Source organism: Juglans microcarpa x Juglans regia, chromosome 4D (assembly GCF_004785595.1).
Source record: "Juglans microcarpa x Juglans regia isolate MS1-56 chromosome 4D, Jm3101_v1.0, whole genome shotgun sequence".
In the NCBI taxonomy this organism is placed as follows: Eukaryota; Viridiplantae; Streptophyta; class Magnoliopsida; order Fagales; family Juglandaceae; genus Juglans; species Juglans microcarpa x Juglans regia.
Window position 1 is genome coordinate 26,317,661 of NC_054600.1, and position 12,654 is coordinate 26,330,314.

The 12,654-nt window shown below is 38.1% G+C and overlaps 2 protein-coding genes across 6 annotated transcripts; one reads left to right on the plus strand and one right to left on the minus strand.

Annotated features, from left to right (window-relative positions):
* The first annotated feature begins 136 nt into the window (after positions 1-136).
* LOC121259963 (pentatricopeptide repeat-containing protein At5g40410, mitochondrial-like) lies at positions 137-2,520 on the plus strand. Its single transcript, XM_041161804.1, has one exon. The coding sequence runs from the start codon at positions 168-170 to the stop codon at positions 2,352-2,354; it is 2,187 nt and encodes a 728-aa protein (XP_041017738.1). The 5' UTR covers positions 137-167; the 3' UTR covers positions 2,355-2,520.
* A 2,398-nt stretch (positions 2,521-4,918) lies between these two features.
* On the minus strand, positions 4,919-10,430 carry LOC121259953 (protein NLP2). Of its 5 annotated transcripts, none has more exons than XM_041161790.1 (5): positions 9,760-10,430; positions 8,341-9,361; positions 7,659-7,706; positions 6,740-7,577; positions 4,919-6,328 (listed from the first exon to the last, which is right to left on the minus strand). In XM_041161790.1, exons 2-5 carry the CDS (start codon positions 9,202-9,204, stop codon positions 5,463-5,465), a joined length of 2,616 nt encoding a protein of 871 aa, XP_041017724.1. In that variant the 5' UTR covers positions 9,205-9,361; positions 9,760-10,430; the 3' UTR covers positions 4,919-5,462. The 5 variants fall into 5 exon arrangements, with proteins under 5 accessions (XP_041017724.1, XP_041017721.1, XP_041017726.1 ...); XM_041161787.1 differs by having other exon boundaries at positions 8,341-9,366; XM_041161792.1 differs by having other exon boundaries at positions 6,740-7,574; positions 8,341-9,366; positions 9,760-10,427.
* Positions 10,431-12,654: the final 2,224 nt, after the last annotated feature.

Consider the following 12,654-nt stretch of genomic DNA (forward strand, 5'->3'; position numbering starts at 1 on the left):
CCTTATGCTTCTCAACTCATTAGTTTTGTTTTGCATTAAACTAATAATATTAAAAAAATAATATTTTATTCAACTTATATAAAATCATCTCAACTTATTCCAGACAAACGAGCCATGTCCAAAATTTGTCTAATAAGGTGTGTAGAGCCCTGCCCTGAACTGATCTCATGCAATGCGGCCCTCATTCACTCTGTAGTCTTATTATGAAAGTTCCATTCCGTCTAAAATCCAATAAAATCGACGCAATCTTCCACTCCACTCCATCTCCTCTCAAGCTCTCCCACCAATCGTACCGCCAAACATCATCAACCCATCGTTCCACTCATCTCAACAATCTCCTAAACGCCACTCTGCACTCCAAGAACCTCAAACATACCACCCAAATTCACACCCAGATCATCACGAACAACTACACTTGTCTCCCTTTCCTCTTTAACAACCTCCTCAACTTGTATGCTAAATGTGGTAACATCAACCGAAGCATACTGCTATTCTCAACTAACCATGCTGGGTTTAAAAACGTTGTCATTTGGACCTCTCTTATTACCCAGTTATCCCGCTTTAGTAAACCCTTTAAGGCCTTGACGTTTTTCAACAAAATGAGGAGCACTGGTATTTATCCAAACCACTTTACCTTCTCTGCCATCTTGCCTGCTTGTGCTGACTCCATGACGGTCGAACATGGTGAACAAATGCACTGTTTAATTTGGAAACATGGGTTCCAAACCGATATATTTGTTGGCACTGCACTGGTTGACATGTATGCAAAGTGTACTGATATGACCTCAGCGGAGAGAGTGTTTGCTGAAATGCCTGATAGAAACCTTGTTTCTTGGAATTCTATGATTGTTGGGTTCTTGCAGAAAAAGTTATATTATCGGGCAGTTGAAATTTTCAGGGAAGTTCGTAGGCAGGTTTCGGATGGTCCTGATGAAGTGAGTTGCTCGGGTGTGCTGAGTGCTTGTGCTAATATGGGCTGCTTGGAATTTGGGAGACAAGTTCATGGAATTGCTTTCAAGCATGGCTTGGTAGCATTGACTTACGTGAATAACTCATTAATGGATATGTACTGTAAATGTGGATTGTTTGGTGATGCTCTTGAGTTGTTCAAGACCATAGGAGACAGAGATGTTGTTGCATGGAATGTGATGATAACGGGGTGTGTCCACAGTGGTAAATTTGAGGAGGCTTGCAGATATTTTTGGTTCATGAGGACGGAAGGTATAGCACCTGATGAGGCTACATACTCTTCTGTCCTTCATGCTTCTGCTAGTCTTTCAGCACTTAATCAAGGCGCTTTGATCCATGATCAGACCATAAAAACAGGTTTTATGAACAATGCATGCATTGCAAGCTCATTGATTACAATGTATGCAAAAAGTGGGAGCTTGGTTGATGCCAATCGCGTGTTCAAAGAGATTCAGGAACGAAATGTGGTTTGTTGGACAGCGATGATTGCTGCTTGCCAACAACATGGCTGTGCAAACCAAGCCATTGAGTTGTTTGAGGAAATGCTTGGGAAGGGAATTGAACCTGATTACATTTCGTTTGTATCTGTTCTATCAGCTTGTAGCCATGCTGGTCATGTCGAAGAAGGATTTGTTTACTTTTCTTCCATGACTGAGGTTCATGGCATGAATCCTGGGCCTGAACACTATGCCTGCATGGTTGACTTGCTTGGTCGTGTCGGTAAGTTGGAAGAAGCTAAGGGGTTTATTGAGTCAATGCCAATCAAACCTGACTCATCGGTTTTGGGAGCCTTGCTTGGGGCTTGTAGGAATTATGGCAATCTTGAAATAGGAAGAGAGATTGCGAAGAGACTTTTTGAGTTGGAACCAGACAATCCGGGGAATTATGTGCTGCTTGCTAATATGCTCACACGGAAAGGGATGATTGAGGAAGCTGATGAGGTTAGGAGGTCGATGGGGGTCAATGGAGTAAGAAAGGAACCAGGATGTAGCTGGATTGATGTTAAGAACATTACATCTGTGTTTACAGTGCATGACAGATCACATTCTAGGACAGACGAGATATATGAGATGTTGAGAAAGTTGGAGGAGTTGGTGATTAGGAAAGGTTATAAGCCTGAAACGCAATTTGCAGTTAACAGTGTGGAAGGATACAAAGAGCAAAGCTTATGGTATCACAGCGAGAAACTTGCCCTTGCACTTGGGCTACTGGCCCTTCCAGCTGGGGCTCCAATTATAATAAAAAAGAATCTGAGGACTTGCGGCGATTGTCATACAGTTATGAAGTTTGCTTCAGAGATATTTGGGAGAGAGATTATTCTAAGAGATGTCAATAGGTTTCACAGGTTCACTAATGGTTTGTGTTCCTGCAAAGATTACTGGTGAATGAATTCTGTAGAATTTGAATGGACAGAAACATAATTTCTTGTCTTCCCCCTCTGTACCCAACTATCATTTTCAGGGGAAAAAAATTATTTTCATTAATGTTTTCTGCAACTTATACAGCTAATTCAACTTTTGGTACAATAATCTCCTCGTGGTGTTTCACCTAGAGTATCTTTTTTATTTCCCTCGCACATTTATTTTTCCCAAGAAACCTTTAAGACCTTATCATCCACGTTTGTGGTGCAATTCCTTGGTGTGCTACTTTGTCTTGAGTATGTTCAAGTTCACCCTTAATATGCAATCATGATTTAAGAAAGAAAAACAGTAAAAATTGGAAAATTTTTCTTATAGGTAATTGCTAATTTCATAATACACCTCTACACTTGTTTATATAGACAAGTAGCACACTTAGTATGAAACTACATTACACGGGACGATGCCTCTGCGTACACTTAGTACTAGGTTTGGAGGCCATGGTTCCATTTTCATTTCCTTGGCCCCATACTTGGGTGAATGATGGGGAACTTATGGAACAAAAGATTGATGATCTTGGTGATTTGGGTTAGGGGGATGATGGAACGTGTATCTTGACTGCACTTGGAACTGTTTGGGCATGTGCATGAGTTAAGTTCGGATCCTTATTAGGCAATGATACAACAGCAGGGTTCGAATTAGAGGAATTTCTGGATGGGCAATCAGTAATATAAACTTTTAAGCCGAGCTCTCGCCTAACACGTGAGCGGGAATGGGAACTGGTAGCCTTTACATTATTGTAGATATAGGCATCAAGAATGTGATAGTGCAAGTTAGAATGATCAAATATGTTGAATAACGATCTTGGTGGTGATGTTACAATGTCACCACCAATATCGAATTTTTCATTTCTCAGATACTAGTATGAAAATAACAACCCTTTTGGAGCAGCTAGATGATACGTCTTCTTCATCATAGCTATAGGCAGACCTTTTGTTGGTTAATATTCTTCTCTTTTGTACTGAAATTGCATGTATCATTGGTGCAAAAACATATCTCCAGTGCTTCTGACACGTAGTGTACAACGTTTGAAAAAGAAAAGGGGACAAAAAGGCATCGAACTTTGCCTTCCTTCATGTCACTTTAGTAATGTGAGCTATGGAAAGAGAAATCCGTAACTTTTGTTTGGCTTTTGGTCCATCAAGGTTGATAGGTTCTTTTCTGTACGGCTCATGGTGGTGACGTGCACTGATCCAGACTGCCATTAGAGCACTTCTTGATATACAATTAAGATGAACAAGAAAAAAAAATTGTTATAACATTGATTAAAGAATTCAGAAATGAACATTGAAAGAATGAGTTTAATTGTGAGTTTAATTCTCTCTCTCTCTCTGTCTCTCTCTCTCTCTCAGTTTCAAGTTGTTCTATATCCTTTCTAAGTTGGTGCCGTGGACTTGTGTGATTGTAATTAGTTTTAATAATCATATATTTATGCCCTCCATGGCGGAGCACCGCGGGCAAATTCGGATTAATATTTCTTCATAATCTCAACATTAGTTTCTGATGATTGGGGTTTAATGTTGATTAGGTCATTCTTGCAACTATGGATAAGTGGTTTAAATCAATGATGCCCTTTGGGTACGTTTTTTATAAGTAGAGGCAGATTCCAGTTGCTGGACCATTTTAGTTTTCCTTGGAGATAGTAAAAGTTTCGTGAGACTAAACGAACAGCTGGTCCTCATATTCTATTCAAGATCTCCTGCACTTATTTGACCCATCCAAAGTTCAAAGCTCAAATGAATTGACCCTTTTTTTTTTTTAAAAGAGGCAAAAGAAGTCCCAAATTTTATTAAAAAACCTCACTAAGACGGAGGAAAGCCATCAATACAATCAGAAAGACACTAGCGCCTAATACAGGGAAGACCCCATTTATCCGTACACACAAGGCCACGAAAACGTCTCCCTCCAAAATTCTCATCTTGAAAATCTATACTCATACCGTTAGCCCATTCCTTTGCCAAAAAATGAATTGACCCATTTTAAACAGACAAAAAGATGACGGAATCATGAAAATTGAGCAGTTCCAGCACTGTGTAAACAAATGGTGTATGCGTGAGGCAGTGCACTCTGACGACGTGTGAGCATTATTTTATGTTATTTGTAAGATCTAAGACAGTGTAATCAGGCTTGGAAGATCACTTTCATGAGTACCCAACTGCAAACTGCCGTGTCTAATATCATACCAACCAACCAACCAATCAAATTATGGGTCTTCTTTAAGAAGTGGCTTTGAATGGAAACAAAAGGTAGCCAAGAGACCCAGAAAGCAAAATGCTAATCAGCATCAGCAGTTGTTTCTTGAAAGGGCAGACCCACCTACACTATACTGCATAATTGAAGGGGTTGACGTAAGAGTGAAAACAAATATATATGAGTTCAAGTTACACTCCAGGTGTACCACTTGTCAGGTCACATTCCATGTTCTTACACGTACAAAATGTTCACCTGCAACATGGAGACTTTAAAAAGTAAGAATGAGTGGAGAAAAAAGTGGGGGGAGGGGATAGACTTTCCACTTACATCCGTCTACATTTCCCAAAACAGACAAAGATTTCACTTTCATTTCAATTCTCGACTAGTACACCATCCCATTACAATATACAATAACTCATCAACTGGTAAAGAGAAAACATTTAAGTTTCCTTTTCTCGGTAGAGAAAAAAGAAGAATGTTTGATTCTACATGCTACATTACCGAGGATATGCTATGATTTTGAGTCTTGACTCTTGAGGTATCTTATTAAGATACCACAGCTGTTGTGGCTCACGGTGAACAATCAAGATTCACTGCTTCCAACCCCAACACCACCCCCCCCCCCCCCCCCCTCCCTCCCTCGCCCACCCCTTCCCTCCGGGCATTCTATGGCCACTAATTCTAGTCACCAGCCCAAAATTACTGTAAGGATTGGAACCATCGTGTACTGGAATTTCCGAAGACCTCATCATCATACTCGGATCATTTTACAATGAAGGTTGGTTACTGTAGTCTAAGGAATTTGCTAACTAATGATGAGAAACTTCCATTTTGAACTTGAAATTCTGCAGACCTTGTCATGACTACTCAGGCATTTTACAATCAAGAAGGGCCGCTGATGCCTAAAGACTTTCCCAAATGATGCTGAGAAACTTGGAGGGAGAGTTTGATAGTGTGGCTATGTGATGATTGGCAGACATCAATACATTCCTCCCAATCAGCATCACATGTTAATAAGATCCACTCGGCATCATCATCCAAGTACTTGATATAAAATCTACTCATGTCTTCAATATTGTATCGCCTGGCAATCTCTAGCAATAAATCTGTGTAACTCCAATTGTTTTGCATGCGAAAACGGACTTTCTCTTCTCCATATGTGACTTTTACTTTCTGAGCAAATCCTTGTTGAAATACCCGAGCACTATTTTTCGGTGAGGATGTAAGGTTCTTGGCATTGAGAGATTTATGGCTCTGGGATCTTGAAAGGAGCTTTGTTCCTTGATTTGTGGCCTGGATCTCTGCTTCACTACTGATCCTCTTTAGCACACCATCACCGTGGTTTTCTCCAACCACTTCACAACCACCAACGTTACACATAGGAGGATGTTGCTGTGCCCCACTGGAACAACACTGACTTGATGTCGAAGTCTGACTGCATGAGGAGGGTGATTTTGACGCTACAGCTTCAGGGCTGAAAAACTCACCCTCAGCCTTTACGCTTGATGGCTGCAGGTGATCACTGAGCTTTGAAGCTGTAAATGAGCAGGTTCCAGATAATTTTGGAGAGGCTAGCTCTGTGAAGTTTGTGTACAAGGGATTTATTTGAAAAGCACCAGATGCACCCTGGACCGAGTCGATTACAAGTTGGAGTTTCTGTAAGGAGTGACCAACCTTCTTAATTTTTCGAGAAGGCCACCGTTTAATCCCACGTTGTCGGCAGATTCTTTTCAAAGTCGTTGGACATACTGGAAGTAAATAATGGTTAAAAATGTCAAACTCGAGACTGATAGTGGAATTTGTTGACACAACCTACCTTAAAGGGGGGAAAATATCTAGAATTCTGAAACACCAATAAAGTATTGAGCAATGCAACTGCCAACAAACCTAATACTAGTGATTCTATATATGGGAGAAGTTACTTTGTTGTATCCAAACACACAACTTATGCAACAGACCTCTTACCTAGGACAGGTGCAGAACAGATTCATAGTGCCTTCCATCTTGCTTCTCCCTTATTGGGTTAAATTCATATCATTATTGAGGATAAGTGGTACTTCTTTTTTTATTTTTTGGTTTGGTATTTTGTTCTAACATTTTAAGTCACCCACAATAAAGCTTCAAAATGAAATATAGCTTCAGTTGCAATGAAGCTTTACCTCCAATACTCTTTGCAGCATCTTTTAGACTGCCAGCAAAATATTGCCGAAGAACTTCCAAGGTGATGTTTTTCTCCGCCTTGGTGCGTCTTTTCTCTCCTGCTTTACCCATACCCATACCCATACCCATACTTGGGAAGCTACCCTCGTCATATGCAGAACACTCTTCACCAAATTCAACATTTCGTTTTAGACTAGAATCCGGTTGACATGGCCAAAACTCTCTGGACTTCTCATGTAACATATCTTCTGTACCGGGTTTGCCATTAACAGGCAAATAAGTATCCTCCTGTAGCTCCTTATCTGTTACAACCCGTAAACTCTGGCAAACCTGTTGTATAATAATGGACAATGAACTGAGCATATTCTTTTGCTCTTCAGGATCAGTGCAATTCACGGGCAAGAAGAACTCCAAAACAAAGTCAGCTGTACCAGTGTGGATGCTGCGCAGATGTATTGCAACAGCAGCATGCAATCCAAACACCCTTGCATGGTGAGACAGAGGGTACTCTGTCTTGCTAAATGATGTTATATCAGTTGAGAAACATGGTTGATTAGTCCTAAATGCTCCCCCAACAATGCCTTGACCCTTTAACAAGTGATGCTCAGAGCAAGCCTCGTGAAAACCCAGCATATTGGGATCAGCTACAATGCAAGCATGATCCACTGTGGAAACACAATCCACATAGTTGTCATCGGAGTGCCGGCAGCCCTCTTTACCTTGTTGAATGCACGGAACCCAAGTTTGAGCTAAGGGCAAGCTATGTGTCTCACAAGCAGATCTCAAAACCTCTTGAATCTCAGGTAATGCAGCTTGGTAGGCCGTGTTGCATGCCTGCTAAAGAGAACCCCAACAATGACATTAAAAAAAATGGATATTTCTATTAACTAATTTCCTTTTGCAACAATTATCCGGTACCTTCACATTATCAGTGCTCAAAGCATCAGAACCCCTAAGATCAACAGCCTGCAAATTAACAAGTTGCTCCAATCAGAAAAAACAGTAATGTGAGTTCTGCATTGAACTTGCACATTAAGCATAAAAACCAGTTAATTATACAAGAGAAGCTATAATCTATCTGTAGTTTCAGATTGAGATCTATCTTTGGTTTAGAGAATACAACACAAATGAAGACAATAAGTAACAGTACAGTTCTCTCCTGGAGATGGCCAACACGAGACAAGTCACTGATATTCACCATTGAATACAAACTCATTCCTAGATTTTACTCATCTGCAACCATAAGTGTAGATCAAATTTTAGATTTAAGTTCCTAAATGCCACGACCTCAACAGAATACACAAGTCCTTATTTACTGGGCATAGCTAAACAAGATATCTCCACAGCTAAACCAAAGATCACTACTTAAGCTGTCCTGTATCTTCTAGTGAGTTCTGCAGTCTTCTTCACATTTTCGTCCTTAAAGAACTTATATCAGAATTGCATTGGTAAAGTTCTTCTGCACATAGTTAGTATTACAAAATATTACGATTCCCTAGGAAATTCCAATATACTTTCACAAGAAGATGGATAGAATTTCATGTGGAGATCACAACAAGAACACAAAATTCTGAAGAGGAAAAAAGGGAAGAAAACAGACCTCAAGTGCCTCACGGACACTTTCAAGCTCAGGACGAATCTTGATCTGCTGTGTAGTCATCACAACCTCAATAACTCCCAAGCAAGTCCTACTACCTTGTTCAAAGATTGGAAGGGCAAGAGTTCCACAAATATTAAACTCTTGAGCATGACCAACTCTTGGGTACTCATCACTTCTAAAGAATCGAACATCAGGCGTCCACTCGGGAACCTTACCCAAGAAAACTCGACCAGGTAATCCCACCGACTCCTTAGAATCCTCCTCGGCTGAGAAATGAAACTTCCCAGAAATGTCCCGGTATCTTGCAAGCCTTGGACAGCTGGAATAAAGAGAGTAAGGCTGATCACTGGTTGTTAGAACACGTCTACCCCCTCTATTCACAGGCACCCATATCTGTATAAGAACATCTTTATTTCTTGTTAGTTCTCTAAGGTACTCAACTGCCTTGATTAATCTCTGTGCTACAGAAATAGTACAACCTGGATTCCCGCTGGGAGCAATCCACCACCTCGTGCCCCGTTCAGAACCTTCAATTACATTATTTTCTGATTCACGAGACCACCCAGCAACATTAATCATATTCTGTTCGAGAGATATGGCATTGACCAAACTTCTTTCCTGTGATCCATTGTCCTTTTGGGATGGGTTGGCTCTCAAGTTGCCATTAACCTCCAAAGTAGGCCATTCAAATGAAGGGACTAAGAGGGCACCGGAACTAGAGGGACTCTGATGAAGGAATTCAGATCCATCTGTCGCTTCCAGCCAGAATCCATCGAAAAAGAGATTGTCCATGAAGTCCAAATCCATACCTGAATCGGGCAGAGCATCCAGCATGGTACCGGGTGATAAAACGCCATCTTCCATTCTGATCCTTCTTCAAAACCCCACTGCTTTGAGATTTTATTCCTCTGAATTTTAGAAGTTCGAGGTTCCGCAAATTATCTAAAGGAGGTAGAATATCCAATTGAGGGAGTTGTGGGGATTCTCTAGTCTCCACTCTTCCAAGTTCAAACTTCAAACACTACTCTGTTCAAATTGGTGAAACATAGTCAAACAAGACGGACAATTAGAATTTAGAGGAGAAATAACCAACAAGTTTTTTTTCTCAGAGAATGGAGACCAAGAAACTTCACTAATCAAAAGCCGAACACAAAAAAGAATAAGTTAAAACTAGCAGAGAAGCCCCATATCCTGAAAGTTCGAGTTAAATGAAAACTCACTCTGCATAGATTCTTCGAGATTCAATTTTTCAACAAAAGAAAAATCCCAATATTCATTTCCATCAATAGATTAAAAAATAAAATAGCGTTTCAAGAAATCAGAACCGAGCTAGTTTTACGACTCAAAACACAAAAGCAGATGAAATACAAGAAAAGAAAACAAGAGAAAGGGAAAAGGATAAGTATAAGAACTCCATACCATGTAAAGATTCTAGGAGATTCTTGAGTTGGGTTGGTTTATTTGTTTATTTTCTCTTCACTCTTACACTTTTCCTGGAATACCCCAAGAAAAAACTGTCTCAGGACTCAGAGACAGCAACATGGGAAACAACGGAACTCACAAAAGCTCTCAGGAGCCTTGCACTTTGTGATATCATCTCCACCGAACTCTTAACAGCCTGGCTCTTATATGATATTTCCTCCACAAGACACGACACAACCCTTTTTTCCCCCCAAGTTATTCGCTCGCAGTACAATCTGCGTGATTCACAGTCTTTTATGACTCCTGGCCATAGTTAGAGAAGAAGATTCTCTCTCCAAAAGGGCGACCCCACACACACACTTGCACACGCACGCAGAGGCTGGCTCTTGGGCCCTGAAAGTCAACTAACAGCCAAGCGTTTTAGGGGCGGAGAGATCTCTATCACCACTGATGCAATCAATACATGATGCTGCTGTTTGCTGAATTGAATTCCAATGGCGTGGTATTAGTAGTATAATAGCTTTGTTAATGTATTTGTTGTTTAGCGATGGAATCAGCAATAAATATTAGTTTTTTAGGGGGGATCTAAAATGGGGGGCTTGTGCCTGTCACTTTGCACAACTGCTGTCAGATGCTCTGATTGATTTGTCTGCATATAAAATTAGAACGGATAGCCAACCACTGGTGCTCGCTTCTACGATTAAATGAATTTAGTTTGTCTTTCACTCGTCCTTTTCTTCATCTTTTGGTTCTTGCTACTCTTCTGTATTGCATAGTGATAGGGTTTTAACTTTTACTTGGATTCACGGCCAACAAGATTGACTTTCAGGATTCCATGGAGTTAAGACACCTGAACGACAAAGTGAAGATTCATTTGACGCAGTCTGTTAATGCTGGCAAAAATAATATCGGCGAATATGTTTTAAGTGATTTTTATATTTAAATAATTAGTTTATAAAATCATTTAAAATGTATAATTATAATTATAAATAATAAAGTTTATAATAAAAAATAATATTATATTAGTATTAACGGTATAAATAGGTATATCAATAATGATGTTTGATAATTTAAAGATGAATGGGCTGGTTTTGTTACACCAAATCAAACTATCACATTTTATCTTATATAATTTATAATTTTTTTAAATTCTTACATAAAATATAATAAATAATTTAACTTTTTCAAAATATCTAATCTGAACTACGTAATCAGTCATAAATGATCTTTTAAAGATTAGAAAGATATTTGGACTGATGCTTTATCTATCTATAATCTATTCTTGCTGATAATCATAATATCTAAAATAGTCAAATTTTATTCATCATCTCACACACCATGTTTTTATTTTATTTTATTTTTTCTCTTATCAAATGTGCGGTATATGAATGATGGGTAGAATAATTCAATAAGTTTAAAAAGAATAAAATAAATAAAAAATTAAAAAAAAAGTGTGGTGAGTGGTGTGTGAGGGTGATGAATAGTAAAACTCTTATTTTAATAATATTTCTATGATGGATTGTAAGGATTATATTTTAACCTTTCATTTCTATAAAATAATAAACATTTGACTCTTATTAATGGTATGACTCGGAATTCTACTTGTACTTTTAAATTTAAGCAATAAAAATCTTAAACCCTTGGATGACGTATTACTTTTATAGACAAATTAACAAATGTTTTAAATAGTATAACTCTATTTTCGTTTTAGTGACTAGTGGACATGATTGAGATTCAATAGAAACGAGAGGACTCACTAAAAAATAGCCCTACAAAATGTACGAAAATATTTCGTATGAAATAAAACTTAATTATGATGTAAAAATATTTTTGACATTCACTGAAAAGTACGAAGTTTCGTACCGTTATGTGAGAAATCAACGGATTCATATAATGAGAAAAAAAAAAGTACTTGGTAGAACGTTGTCAAATCAATACTTGTTCAAAAATTTTAAGTTAATAATGATAAATTAAAAAAATTATTTATTTATATTTATCTTAATATTCTCATTTACGTGTTTATGAAACTTTCTTAATAAATGAGTCCAACGCGTAAAATATTTAATTAGACGAGATAAAATGTAGAATTAAAATTCGAATTCAAAACTTATATTTTATGTTAACAAATGTGAACAACAATCTCAATGACTTAATAAAAGAAGAGTAATGCTACTTATAATCTCAATTCTCATCATCTTTTCATTATTCCATGACGTGATATTAGATGATTGGAAATTATTATTTTCACTTGTGAACTTATCATCTAATGTTATATCATGTGATGATGAGAAAATAGATGATGAATAAATTTTTTTTATCAAATAAATATGATTCCATAAAGATACTCAAAGCTGAAAAATTCGAATCTTCTCGAGCGATTTTTTTATATAGATTGTTAATTTATGAAATTAATAAAAAATGTATCATATGAGTGAGCATCATTAAAGATGGTGAATAAATAATAAATCATAGAATATTCTGGTTTAATTAATCTCAGATCCAGGTCATACAAATAAAAAAAAAAAGTAGTTTGACCAAATTAAATGCATAAGTAGAGACGTGAAGCCGTAGAACACATTCATTCATTTTTCAATTCAACGACCAAAGTGGATCAAATTGCAGGCAAAGTTTTACTTTATGACAAACAAATGCAAAAGGTTGGACAAGGCAGGGACCCATCACTTTTTGTAAGTTTCCTACTCCACTCCCGTGTCTCCATTTTCTCATAAACCCACCATCCAAGTTAATGATCAAACGACCAAGATGATTTCTTTTTTTTTTTTTTTAGTACCAAGTGGAAATCATTTTAAGGTTGCCCAAACACTGTAGTTTGCATGCGAGACAGTCTACAGATAGGAGGCTGGAGGATTGTAACGGAGCCAAGCAGTGAAT